This window comes from Pseudorasbora parva, chromosome 2, assembly GCF_024679245.1.
Source record: "Pseudorasbora parva isolate DD20220531a chromosome 2, ASM2467924v1, whole genome shotgun sequence".
Lineage (NCBI taxonomy): Eukaryota > Metazoa > Chordata > Actinopteri > Cypriniformes > Gobionidae > Pseudorasbora > Pseudorasbora parva.
In genome coordinates, this window is record NC_090173.1 from 47647777 (window position 1) to 47662536 (window position 14760).

Here is a 14760-nt window from a genome sequence, read left to right on the forward strand (position 1 = left end):
CACACACACACACACACACACACACACACACACACACACACACACACACACACACACACACACACACACACACACACACACACACACACACACACACACACACACACACACACACACACACACACACCTAAACCTACCCATCACAGGAAACATTTTGCATTTTTACTTTCTAAAACAAACTCATGGCCATTGTCCTCATATTGCACCCTCTCCTTGTAATAGCTGTCATACCCATGACATTATACACATTTGTGTCCTCATATTTCACAAAAACATAACTCATTAATTCACAACATAATTCATCAACATAATTCATTTTAAAAACCTACAACAACCTGTTTTAGAGAATAAATTCAAGTATAGAAAAGAAAAAAGATGTTCTGATGGACACAAAGCATGATGGAAACTGGAAAGCCACTGAACTGGAGCGGAGGACAAAGGTCAGACATAAAGGACGCTTGAGGGATGCTGGACTTTGAACAAAACACAGACGTCTTTTCTGTTTGCTGATTTCTATAGGTCCTGAACAAAGATGTACATTAGAGTTAACGCCAGAGTGTCTTTGTCTGAGCATGTGTAACAGCAGTAAAGCATGCTAGACTCACACTAAGAGACATCACACACACACACACACACACACACACACACACACACACACACACACACACACACACACACACACACACACACACACACACACACACACACACACACACACACACACACACACACAGACACACACACACACAAACTTGGCAGCATGTCAGGGGTGATAAAACAGAGGAGTAAAAACTATAATCATGCTCCAATGTGTTAAGCTGTGATTTACGCTAGTCTATGACTAAAACATTGTATGAACATATATTTAAATCTGTGTATTTTAAACAAGTCAGGTTGAAAAACTGTCTTTCAACATTATCATCACATGGCTGCTCAAATTTAAACCAGCCAAAAAAATGGAAACCAAAAAAGAAAATGCAGTTATATTTAGATACTAATGCTCATGACGATAAGGTAAAGACAGAGTTACATCCTCAACCACAAATATAACCAGCACAAACCAGCTAACCAACTGACTGAAAACATGTTAAAGCCCTTCAATCTCAATGTTAGCACAATGAACAAACAGAGAGGGAAACTCTTCATGAATGGGCGGTTTTCTGTTCTATTAAAAGTGCCTCTCCACCTTTTCTTTTAATTCTCTGGCTCCCACCATGAGGAAATTCTTTCGCTTCCCACCCACGTCCCACTAGGATGAAGTTGGGAATCTCATTAAAGTCCTTCTGTAAGTCTCAGCTTCTTCCGCTCACCCTCGACGTCGAGCAGGTGATTGACTCAGGGCCATTACGTTGTCATAATAATCTTCATGAGGAGCTGACAGACGAGGACTCGTCCACCCATCTATACTATGCCACCCCATGGATGTATTGTTCCATCTCATAGTTCATGCCATCTACAACCAGCCAAGGAAAGTTTCTAAAAGACAACCACAGTATGTTGCCCATGCCTGATCTAATAACCAGTGAAAACAGAGCATGATGGGCAGGTGCGTCCACAAACGGCCGGGCTAAACGTCCATCAAATGGCTCGAGTAATTGAGTGGCTGTTCTGTTGACACTAATACGTTCCTGTTATTCTATGGACAAATAAACCCTGTCACATCACGGAGTCACACGTTCTGCCCTCTTGTCAGGAGCTGAACACAACATGTTTGTTAATAAACATCTGCTGAGTGACATCCAGTGAATGCTGGTAACAGCTAAGGACACACGAATCAGAAAGCCAAAGAAAGAAGAAAAAGAAAAAGACAGAAAGCTGGAAAACTATGGCCAGCAGCAACAGCTGCATGTGATTGGGTTTGATTTTAGAAAGACAAATAATGGATGAAAATGAAATAGTATCTGGACAAATCCACATCATTACCACCAGATCAGTGGTTCTCCACTGGTGCGTCATGAACCGAAAATGGGTTGCTGGTCTGTTCTGATGTGAACGCTAGGGTAAATCGATGTTTCCTGCAAACAATTAAATAACCATATAATAGTGCAGTTATAGACAGCTAAATAAATAAGCTTTTAAAAGGCCATTACATTTTGTTTTGCTGTTGATGTAGTACATCCAATCAAACATATGAACTTATTTTTATTAGATTTATTAGATATTTATTATATATATTAGATTCATCAAGTGTCACCTGAATGAAGCTAGTCAAATAAATCTAATAAAAAGCTAGTAAAAAGAAACTTAAAGGGGGGGGGGGGGTGAAACACTCAGTTTCAGTCAATCTCATGTCAATCTTGAGTACCTATAGAGTAGTATTGCATCCTTCATATCTCCGAAAAGTCTTTATTTTTATTATATTTATAATATTATATTTATATAAGAAATATGGGCTGTACCGAGACTTTCTGGAAAAAACCGAGCGCCTGGAGGCGTATCGTGTGGGCGGAGCTAAAGAATGACGATCGCGAACAAACCGGTGACGTCCTCAAGCGTGGAAAAGCCCAATGGCTATCGATCTCAGCTAATACAGATAATGATCCAGAATTAAATCTGAGGTAGAAATAAATTGAACAGGAGAAACAGCAACATCAGGACGTCCGTCTCTGTGGTATGGACTGTATTTAGTGGCCTGTCAACATTTGTGTGTCTTTACTCTCAGTTTATGAGGACATGATTCGGTTTATGGACTATTGTATGCGACTAAACCTTAGCAGTAGCAAGCAAAACGGTTTTGCACGTCAGACTAGTGTAACGTTATACATAGAACAACAATAGAGTCCGTTAGCGCATTTGAATAATGAAGCACGCGATCGTGTCGTTTACTGATGTTTACTCACGTGACGATAGCCAACAGCACAGACATTTGAAGCAGTTTTACTCACCGGCTGCTTCCAAAGCAGGACCGAACCTTTATCGCTGGGACCGCTCCGTCAAAAACACACTTCTTTGGTATGATTTGGTGAAGTCCTGTGACAGCAGTGAACGGTGGAGATGCACTTTTGTGACGTGACTGAAGCGATGTTGTGAAGCTTCCCGTCATTTCTGCGTTCAAATCGGTTCAAATGCAGCGCTGCCTTCCCGGAATGCTGTGCTAAAGCGTTGAAGTCGCTTGAAGTCACCCATAGGAATAAAGTGGAGCGCGGACTATAACGACATAAGTGTTCACGGAAGACTGGATCTGCAGCTGAGAGAGTGTTTACGGCCGTGCATTTCCTCTCTCTCGCTCTAGTCACGCTCGTGCGCACCCTACCGGGAGAAGAGCCCGTACGGCCCATACAAGGACCTTCCGTTCTATTAACGTCAAGCCGAGCCATACTCGAAAAAAACTCTCCGAAACTTGTGAGAAACCGGAAGGAGTATTTTTGACACAGAAATACTCCATCAAACGTCCATCATTAGTTTTTGAAACTTTGTCAATGTTTAGGATGGGAATCCAAGTCTTTAACAGTGTAAAAAGCTCAGTATGCATGAAACAGCATTTCACCCCATCTTTAATGAAACTTTATTATCAAAAACAATGAAACAAATGACACGAGGTGAAAGAAAATAAAACTAAGATTACAGCAGGATAAACATGATTTGGACACAAATGAGCATAAAACTAAACAAAAAGTAGAAATAAAAATAGTAGTAAATCAATTTTCATATTAAGACTGTCATATAAATAATTCACTAGTTAACAGTATTTATATATATATATATAGTCAAACCAAAAATTATTCAGACAACATGGGCCCTATTTTAACGATCTGAAACGCAAGTGTCAAAGCGCAAGTAACTTTGTGGGCGGGTCTCAGCGCTGTTGCTATTTTCCTGGCGGGATAAATGGCTCTTGCGCCCGGCACAAATCTAAAATGGGTTGGTCTGAAGTAGCTTCATTATTCATAGGTGTGGTTTGGGCATAACGTGAATAAACCAATCAGAGCGTCATCCAACATTCCCTTTAAAAGCAGCTGCGCAAGTTCCATTACGGATTGCTATTATTATGGCGTATTTACCAGACGCCCGCCAGGAGCGGTTCACAGCCGAGGAGACTGATGTTCTTGTAAGAGCAGGGAAAGACAGATGTCCTTATATACATATATGTCATGCCACTATTGGGCCAACAGGTCTGATCCTTATTACTACAATTAGCCTGAATAATTTGTAAGCTAGAATTATATTGTTTCACATCTTCGTGGCACAACACAATGATTTCTGTCATCTCATGTGTTAATATTTTTTTATTGTAACAATTTATGATTTGCAAAAATAACTGTTGCATCTGTGTAGATTTCATGAGCAAAGTGTATGCGCGTTGTGCACGCTATACATTATGGTCAAGCATGCGCCCTTAAAATAGCATAATGAACAACGCGCAACGCGCCACTGACTTTAGACCAGGTTTTTTCTGGTCAGTGGCGCAATTGTTTAATGGAACAGCAAAATAGCTCCAGGGATTGTTTGCGGCAGAACACGCCTCCTTTTTTGCGCTGAACCGCCCAGGGAGCGCAAGTTCATTCACTATATGACATCACATATTTTAGCGACGTCGCAGGTAAAAGCGCGCTTTGCGCGGGTGCAAAATAGGTACAAAGTCAATTGTGCTGGGTGCAAGATAGGGCCCCATATATATATATATATATACACACAGACACATATCATATTGCCAAAAGTTTTGGGAGGTCTGCTTTTCAAAGTTCAAAGACATCCCATTGTTAATCTGTTGGGTTTAATATAGAGTTGGCCCATCCTTTGCAACTATAACAGCTTCAATGCTTTAAAATGCTAGTTTACATTAATATTGTTGCAAAATTTCCAAATTTTATAAAATTTACTTAGGCCTATTTTAATAGAAGTCAGAGGGCGTGTGTGTGTGTGCGTGTGTGTGTGTGCGTGTGTGTGCGTGTGTGTGTGTGTGTGTGTGTGTGTGTGTGTGTGTGTGTGTGTGTGTGTGTGTGTGTGTGTGTGTGTTTGGCCTGTTAAAGCGCCCCTCAGTGTTGGCAGTAATTATTGGCCACTGTAGTCCAGGCAGCGCAGGAAACCATGCACTAATGTGAAACACACTCGCTCTGTGTCCGTGCTACAGCTACAATCCCTTTAAAACCAACACTTTGGAAAAAAACATATAAAGGGAGTGAGGGATAAATATTGGATGGAGAAATCCTAGCTCTGCTGTTTTAGCTAAAGGAATACTGTAGCTCAGTATATATACCATGATATACTATGAGTTACAATGGTATTAACATATAATACCATCACTGTACCATGGTAATGCAAGAGCAATAAAAATAACATTATATTATATTAATTATATAAATTGATTAATTTTGAAAATTGCACCCTAAATAACTATAACACATAAAAATATAACAATTATATATATAGATATTTTATTAATTTCCAAAATAAAACACAAAATAACATTTCCTATATATTTCCATGTTGTCCATAACAGTGCTTGGTAGTTGGTACTTTTAAATATAGTTCACTAGAAACAGAACAGTAGAGTACATTACAGTAAATGGTTGAATGTCATGAAAAGATGTATTCAACACATGGCTATTAACGGCTGTATTTGAGGCAACAGGGAGATGCTCTCATACATTTACAGTGTTAGGCTCACGCTACTACAAATGAGAAAGCTAATACTGTAATCAGTTATAACAGTCAGCCAAAACACAGATGGAACAATACAAAACAATTTTCACCCAACAAACCAGCATCAGGACGGTTTAAAAAGCCACATAAGAACAACAACAGCTCAGCGGATGATGGAAGGAGGACAAAATTCTTAATTAAAACCTTATTCGCAGAGGGGAAAAAAGGTAGAAAAGGGAGTGTTTTTCTTCTCCTTTTACTTTTTGTTATTCTTTTTCAAAGGCACAGAAAGGGACTTATTCCACAGACACTTTGAAAATACCTGCGGGACGGATACAAAGACGCTGGGGATTTATGGGGGATTTTAACCGCCAGCTGTCAAATATTTCCACATCCATCTTTCAGAAAGGCCCGAGAGATCTGTATTTGTCCTCGGCATGCGCCGTTTAATTGGAATCCCATTGCGTTTGAGTTTGACTGTGGATGGAGGTCATCAGGTAAAAAAAGCACAGACGAGGGGGAAAACAAGTGAGTTTTTGACAGCTTATGCAAACTCTGGAGAAAAGATGGAACCGTGGTACTGTACCACATTTGGCGGCCCGATTTTTTCCACCTCAGCCCAATAAACCTTTTTAGACCATGTCTCCAACACACAAAAAAACCCCATCACCCCCAATTGCTGCCAAGGTCTTTATTTATCCAAATTTAAAGCCTCGAAATGAGCAGCAAGGTTTCAAGCCATTACCGCTTCACTTCACCTGGGATCTGAATCCCGACGTTACCTCCATGCCCAGATCTGAGTGCGACCGCAGCACCTGAAAACTCATCCGCTCACCCGCCCTCTTTGGCTCGATCTGCGCAAAGTAGCTCAAAAGAAAATGAACTGACAGCAGAAAAGAGCACCAAGGGAGGAAAATAAAACTACTGTATAGTCGGCCCAACACACGCCAAACGTAAACACAACGTCCCCCCTCTTTTTGGAGCACTGGTACTTTGAGTACAGCTGCCGGTAATCCAGGCCTTGCATCTTCATCTGGGTTTGATTTGGGAAGCGGGAAAGAGGGGGGCATCTACGCAGCGGAGCGTTTATTAGTGAGGCCCCTCAATCCCTCTGATTAAAGTGAGTTTGGATCGATTTTAGCAGATGCCTGAGCGTGCCGCGGCCGGACCCGGAGCAGAACGACTGGCCAAGCAAAAATAAACAAACCCCACCCAAACCCCAAGACCCTGTTAAACACACTCAAAACTCAACCCGAAAGACCTGTGGAGGTCCAGGAGTTGGTATTCTCGCTCCCTTTCAACAGCTACAACACATCCTCAGTTGAGGATGCTACAGACTTTTGATCCTTTGGAAAAATATCCAAATGCTTCACAGTTGGACACTGATTCATGCAAGTGCCTGTTAAAAGTATGCATAGATGCATAAGCCTCCTGCTGAGTTTATGGTTTTTCAGCTTCATCCGTAGCAAACCTTCATTTCAGAACACCATTACCAGTAGCAATTAGGGATGGCGAAAACTAAACATTTTCTTGACCGACCACCGAGCCTGATTAGCTGGTTGAAACCGGTTAACCGATTAGTTTAAAATATGCTGCGCTATTTGAAGTAAGTAAACATCAGTAAACAACACAATCATATAGAGTTAATTTATCAATGGAGCATGCGATGTATGGTGTGTGTTTAAATACATTTATTTAGCTGACCATCATAGGTGTCAGTTTGTTTATTGTAAAACCACCCAAACATAAACCTAGGGGACGTTCGTTCACACAAAGCATGCTTCGTCATTCAAATGCGCTACTCCATTGTTTTTCTATACACTAGTCTGACGTGCAAAACCGTTTTGCTTGCTACTGCTAAGGTTTAGTCGAATACAATAGTCCATAAACCGAATCATGTCCTCATAAACCACGAGTAAAGACACACAAATGTTGACAGGCCACTAAATACAGTAGCCTACATACCACAGAGACGGACGTCCTGCTGTTGATGCTTCTCCTGTTCAATTTATTTCAGCCTCTGAATCTGATTCTGGATCATATATGTAATAGTTGAATCTGATTGATAGCCATGGTTTATTAGGGTAACGTTTTCTTTTCCACACTTGAGGATGTCACCGCTTTCAGACGCTCTCATGCAATAGCTGCGCACTTGTGATTCTTTAGCTTTGCCCACACGGTACACCTCCATCCGCTCTGTTTTTTTGGAAAGTCTCGGTACAGCCTATCTTTCTTTTATTAATATAATACAACTAAAGATTTTTCGGAGGTGTAAAGGATGCAATACTACTCTATAGGTACTCAAGATTGACATGAGATTGACTGAAACTGAGGCTAGAGACCCCAGTTTGATTTGAAGATTAAAAAAATGTACCAAGCACAATGTTCTCAAACAATTCCTGAATTCTAACACACACTCACCGCATGGTCTTGAGACTGTCAAAGAAGAAATGAAATCTGCTGTTCTCCTAGTGTTTTCCCACAGTCTCCAGCCATGTTCATGTAAACCGAGAGTGCTTATTTCGTCAATTTATAAGAAAGAGCTGAAAAAATCCATACATTTACCTGCCCATAGACCCTCCCCTTGAAGAAATCAGGACAGAAGTGGTTTAAAGTGGACGAAAGAGACGGATTAAGACACCAGGTGTAAACGGGAATGTGTTTCCCTCATCTGCTTGTGATCTGATTGATCAAAACGCATCTTAATACCAGGTGTAAACAGGGACAAAGAGCTGTACTGAACAAAACTCATCACAAAAGACCCGTGGCAATTCAAGAGTTGCTGTTCTCATTTACATTCAACACGTCCCCAACTGAGAAGAAGCTACAGGCTTCCGGGCCCCTGGCGACCTGTATTAAATCTAGAGCTTGGTGAGGAACACTTAAACATCTCAAATGCTTCCCAGTTAGACAATGATACATGCAATTTCGTGTAAGGAGTACGGATGGGTGCATACACTTGTGGATATTACCAACAACTGTCGCCAATTAGCTGGCGAAACTCAAACCTCCTGCTGAGTTTATGGTTTTTGAGCTACATCCGCAACACACCATCCATTCCCCATAACAAGACCAACTATAAGGAACAAACAGCCACAAACCACCATCTCTATGATCAATTGCCCATCCAGACACGAAAGTCCACCCTGAGTCTGTGTCCTGAAGGAAGTAAGTCTTCAGAGAGCCCAACTGGGGTTGTGAGCTACACTGCCAATGTTTACTCTAAAAGCTGGTTGCAATTGAGTTCAATTGTAAAGTTTGCTGATTGCACCCGGGCCAGAAGGTCCAATTAAAGTCATTATAATTATGTTTATGAGTTGGGGGGTGTGGACGGGGGTGGGGTGTAGAACGCAACAAGCTCCAATTGAGATTAAAATCAGTTCAATATGGAAAACAATCTTGAGGAACGTTATCCTCCATTCCAATTAAGCCACCCATCCATTAACCCACAAGCCCAACTTCAGTCCAACAAAAAGGTCCTTTGTGTGTGTGTGTGTGTGTGTGTGTGTGTGTGTGTGTGTGTGTGTGTGTGTGTGTGTGTGTGTGTGTGTGTGTGTGTGTGCGTGTTAATACCTTTTTAGTGTACATTTTTTAGATCCAGGACTTTTTGAATGTTTGCGCAAAACTTCAACTTATCCGCTTCCAAACTACTGCAGAATTACAAACATTACACACTTAATCAGCCTACTTTCCATCCGTTTCTGAGAAACAGCTCATAACAAAAGATCAAGCGTGCCACAATGTTTGGCTGCAAAGTAAATCACAACACGAAACAGACATGAACCATAAAATCGTTAATAAACAAAGCAAACTAAAGGGTAATTCCTCTTAAGGAAAGACCCACAGGAGGGCCGTTTTCATTTATGGATGTAAAGAAGTTTAGCAGCATGATCCTGCCTCAGCTGACTCATTATTACAGTAGATTAATAAAAAAATCCCAGCTTTATCATTTATAAAGGAAATTTTATGTCATACGCACCCTCAAAACACAACAGCACTGTGATTCTGTCTTAGTAGTAATAAGTTGATTATCTGGCTGGTAATGCGGTGAGACATCAGTTAGCTTTGCGGACAGTGCCAGAGACCAAGATTACGATCTGAACGGAAGAAGTAGAGAGTACTAGCATTATCTCGCTTGGCACGTTACGCTACACATTTTTAGATACCAGACAACAGCTGACCTCCTGTTTTTTTGCTAGCGAGGGGAAGTGGTGATTGCATTTTCCCCCAAATTACTTCTTGATTCCAGTTGGTCCTGGATCACAACCAGTCGAGCAATTAAACGCAGAGAGACTCGCCAGTCCTAAAGAATAAAACTCAGGAAATAAGGAGTAAGAGTGTTGATGCAGGATCAGCTTTCACTCTATCCGCTCTGATATGAACAGAAAAGAACAGATTATGAAACAGCAGGAGAGGTTTTAGATGGACACTGACACAGCACAGCTGAAAGACGGGAAGAGGAATAGAAAGCGGGTGAGAGGGAAAATGTAAACATGGAAAGGTGAAAATAAGGCTCTCGCTCACATCTGGTGGCCGTGTGCATGAGATTTTAAAGACAACTGACCAACCATCCATTATAATCACCATCATTTAGAGTCAATTCAGCCAAAAATAAGTGGATGAAAAAGTGTCTCTGAAATAGTCGTATATACACGTCAAAAAGTTATGAGACGTGAGGATTATGCCAAATGATCTCTTTAGAAAATGGGCCAAGAAATTAAACAAAGACATTACACTGAGATGTTGGAACTACTTTGAAACTTTAGCCTCACAAGCTATAAGCTACTGCAGATTTTAAGGAGAACAAATATTACAATCTGCCATCTTTTTTGGAATCGATGGTTCCATGAAGAACCTTTAACATCCATGGAATCTTTCAATTGCACAAAAGTTTCTTTATAGTGGAACAAGGTTCTTCACACTAAGAAAAAATGGTTCTTTTAAAAACTTTTAAAAATGGTTTTCTTTAAGAAAAAAAATGGTAATATGGCATTGCTGCAAAAAACCCTTTTGGAACCTTTATTTTGTGCGAGTGCATACCAAATATAAAATGTGTTTAAGTGATAAACATATTTTTTTTCAAATATAAAAATATCAGATGACACAAAACAATATAATTAAAGGTGACCATACACTTACTCTACACTTAAACTAATACAACTACAGTTAGTCAAAAACATAATCATAAACAACAACACATTTTACTACAAAATAAACTTAAAATGCTGTACGAGGGCAGTTATACACACACACACACACACACACACACACAAAATAATACGTTGGATTTACTTAATTTTTTTAAGTCAACAGGTTCCACGTAACTGGGTGATGTTGATTTGAATTAATATTGTTTATTTCAGTAAATGTACGTTTTTACGTAAGGTTAATTCAGTGTCATTTAGTTGAATCTGAATCAGGTTAACAGTCTTAATTTTGTCAAAAAGTATTAAGTTCATTTATTGCAATATGAATATCAAACAAAAAACATAAGTAATCCAGCTTAATTACAAATTTACAAATGTTATCTAACAAGAAAAACTTTTTCCAAAATCGTTTTGGCAAGCTAGAAGATGGTTTTGTTGCATGATCCATGTCATGCCCAAAGTCGTTTTTATTTATTTATTATTAAAACAACTTTAATTGTTATTAACAGGTCCTCACCCCAAGCACAGGCTCTACACTTCACCACAATGGTAACCTCTAAAAACACTAACAAACCTTTAAATATCAACATAACAGAACATTAAACATTAAAAAGACTCAATTTTTTCATTTAGTTGAAAATGCATGAAATAGTACTTTATTTAAACATTTACTCTCCAAATTCAGCCCCTTTGGAAAGCATGATGGGAAGTGAAAGACCTGTTTGTTTGGGTTACTTGATTGAAACAAGTTATGTCAAAGAGTAGCCGTTTTTAAGTCAATATAACATGAAGCAATTGCATTTGAACCCGAAACCTGATATATTAGTGTTAAATCAAGATGAATTGCTTAAATAAAGTGAACAGCATCATAAAATCATGTGAAATGTTTTGTTTCATGAACCATCAAAAAAGAAAACAGAAAAACATTTAAAAGACTCAAACAAAGATCATTATGAGCCATTTATCTGTGAGTTTGAAAACAAGCATCTTTATGCTCAGATTAAATTAAATTAAGTTGGCTGGAGTTGTTATCCGTCAACTAAACATGCATTTTCAGTGTAAATAGTTAAAAATGTTGAATGTAATGGCTGCAATCTAGTTTTTCAGGCCCAAAGCTGCCTTTTCTGCAGTGGAAACAGAATGGTTTTTAGGCATCCACATTTATTGGAGCCATTTTGGTGGAAAAGGGGACACTGGAACCTTTATTTTTTAGGAGTGAACTGAAGCATTAACTGCTGTCTATGCAGGTGTTGACACGAGGAAAATATAAGAATGTCGGACAGCTTGACACCATATGATCTGGCTCTCCTGTGTCAACCAATAATACAACAATGGCAAATACTTCATCCCACCTCTAACCAGTCAAGAAAAGAAACAGACGACTCGAGATGGGCGGCAGCTCAATTGTGTCACATTTTCCAGCTCATTTCAATGGGCGACACAAGCTGGCTGTAGAAACGGGCTTCTGTGATCCTGTGAAATATTCATGGATCCCATAATCTCCTACAACGGCGTGTACTATAAGTGGTTTCTTTATGAGGGGGATTTTGTCGCCAGCCGCACAGAGGGGCCGTTATCCGTCTGACCGGAGGAAATAAGGTCAGACCAGGAGAGCTGGGTGTTTAAGGACTTGCTGTGTAAACCGCACAAACTCATACAAGCAAAGCATTGCTCTTAGAGAATAACCTCTGTGTCTTCGTGCATGGAAAATCACCTCTCCATTCGCTCCATGCTCACCTCTACGGCTGAGCGGAGCGCCGGACCGCAACGCACGCTGACCTTCTGTCCAGAAGAGAGGAACCACAGCCCTGCCACAATAGACCTGTATAAACTGTGCTTTTCATTGGGCAGCCCCTGCAGGCTCCTTCTGTATACACAGCGCTGAAGGCCACGAGTGCTGCCCGCCTGTTTTCCCTGACTGGACCGCTGCCATCAGAATCACAGCGTACAGCCACACTTCAAAAATAAACTCAAGCTCTGACACGACACAGAAACTAGCATGCCTTCTGTTTCCTGAACCAGCTCTTTCAAAGACCGCATTCACATGCACAAGAATATTCCTAAATCAATTATATAAATTGTACTTAATTATATTACTTTTTTAACTATATATTTGGTCATATTACGACTGTGAATTCGTCATGCACTGCTGTTAAAGAGTTTGTGGTCTGTAAGATATTCATATTTTTGTGCAAGAATTCAAAAGAACTGCATTTATTAACATTATAAATGTCGTTACTGTCACTTTTGATCAATTTATTGTGTCCTTGCTGGATAAAAGCAAATATTACAATAGCCATGGAGCACGTAAACCTTTTTCCATAATAAAGGATCAATAAACTTTGTGCATGTAAAAGTGGTCCGATACTCTCAAAGACAAGGCTTTTGTTTTGTCCAACACACGCATTTATGCACCTGCAGATTACACCACTTCTGCCCACACCAACCACAAAAGAGCTGTTAAAATCCAGCCACACTAATTTTGACTTTTGTGCTTTGACTTACGCATTGGAGGTGGCCAAAGAGAGCGAGCTGAGAGAGGAGGTCAGCTTCCTGCTGTCCCAGAGTCTCACTTCCTGCTGCCTCACCTGGAAACACAGAGGCATTTACACATTATCCCCCAGTTTAACAGACAAGACATAAGATAGCCCTAGACTTAAATGTATGTTTGAGCTGTGTGTATGTTTAACTGAAAGAATCTCACACTGATTTATCTTAAAATATGTCAGTAGCATTGTTTTGTCACAAGATGCACACCAGATGTTATAACGCATGCTTATAAAAGTTATTTAAATGTCCTAATTAGGCCTAACTAAGGCCTAATCCTATCTTAGTCTACCCCTGTCTGTAAATTCAGGGCTATATTCTAATTATTAACACTAATTGTAATTACTTTTTTGTTGGTTTAACTTAAACAAAGTAAGTAACCTGATTGCCTTAACATTTTGAGTTTATTGAAATTAAAAATTTGAGTTGATACAATGAAGGAAATTTGTTTAATAAATAGAAACTCAAAATATTACTGTATCTGAACCACATAAAATTTGATAAATCAATTGGGCATGTTTCACTGCGCCATCACAAATAAAACACACAATTACCCAATATGCTTACAAAATCTTTTAATAATATTTGAATAAAGGTTGTCGATTCTCAAAAATGTTCATTGTATTAACTCAAATTTTTAATTTCAATTAACTCAAAATTATAAGTCAACTTATAAATGTTTTTTTACAGTGTTTGGACAAGAAATAGGTACATAATAAATCAGTAATTAATCTACATCAAACATAGTTAACTTTCTTTTTTTTAACTGTAAGTTACATTTAAGTATATAGAAAACTTTAAAATTACCTGGTTAAAGCCAGTAGTGAGCAAGTTGTCATCTCTGACCCAAAGTACACGAGAGTCTCTATTAGCCTGATGACCCTGGACACACTGTAAAGACACAGACAGACACATGAGACAAAACACAATTTTTTTTTTGTATTCTAATAACTAAAGCATAACATATTCATAAAATAGGGCACATGCTGTTAGCCAGAATCCAAAATTACCCTTGCTAAACTTAAAATGCAAGTATGAATAAACTGCTTTATCGTATAGATAAGCAGGTTCTGACAGACTGGGGGTTGAGATGAAAGGACAGCGTTGAAAGCAAATGTCCGACAGCGGTCTGCAGTGAACCCCGATGACTGAACGATTGACACCTAAAACAACCTCTTCTTCCTGTCCTTTAAAGATGCCTTTGTGTGATAGTGGGCAGATCAGGGCTTGTCTGTGATGTGAATGACAGACGGCTAAATGACTCTGAGATCATAAAGATGCTTCTGAAACAACGCCGTCATAATCACTAGCAGCAAAACAGTTCAAACGCTGGGAATAGATGTTTGACTGCGATTGACACAGAGATTTCTGAAGGCACTGTGCTATTTCTGCACAACTAAGACATTAACTTAGAATGGTCAAAAGCCAAGGGACCAGCTTGAATTTCCAGGCTGGTTTAGTGCTGATAAAGATGGTGGATCAA

At 39.5% G+C, this 14760-nt stretch overlaps 1 protein-coding gene across 2 annotated transcripts in view; it reads right to left on the minus strand.

Moving 5' to 3' along the window:
• The window catches only part of coro7 (coronin 7), a 173048-nt gene that overhangs the window by 87387 nt on the left and 70901 nt on the right, over positions 1-14760 (minus strand). For both annotated transcript variants that reach the window (XM_067422754.1, XM_067422737.1), the window contains exons 8-9: positions 14085-14168; positions 13236-13318 (exon numbers count right to left, since the gene is read on the minus strand). In XM_067422754.1, coding sequence (XP_067278855.1) covers positions 13236-13318; positions 14085-14168 — 167 coding nt within the window. The remainder of the gene's footprint in view (positions 1-13235; positions 13319-14084; positions 14169-14760) is intronic.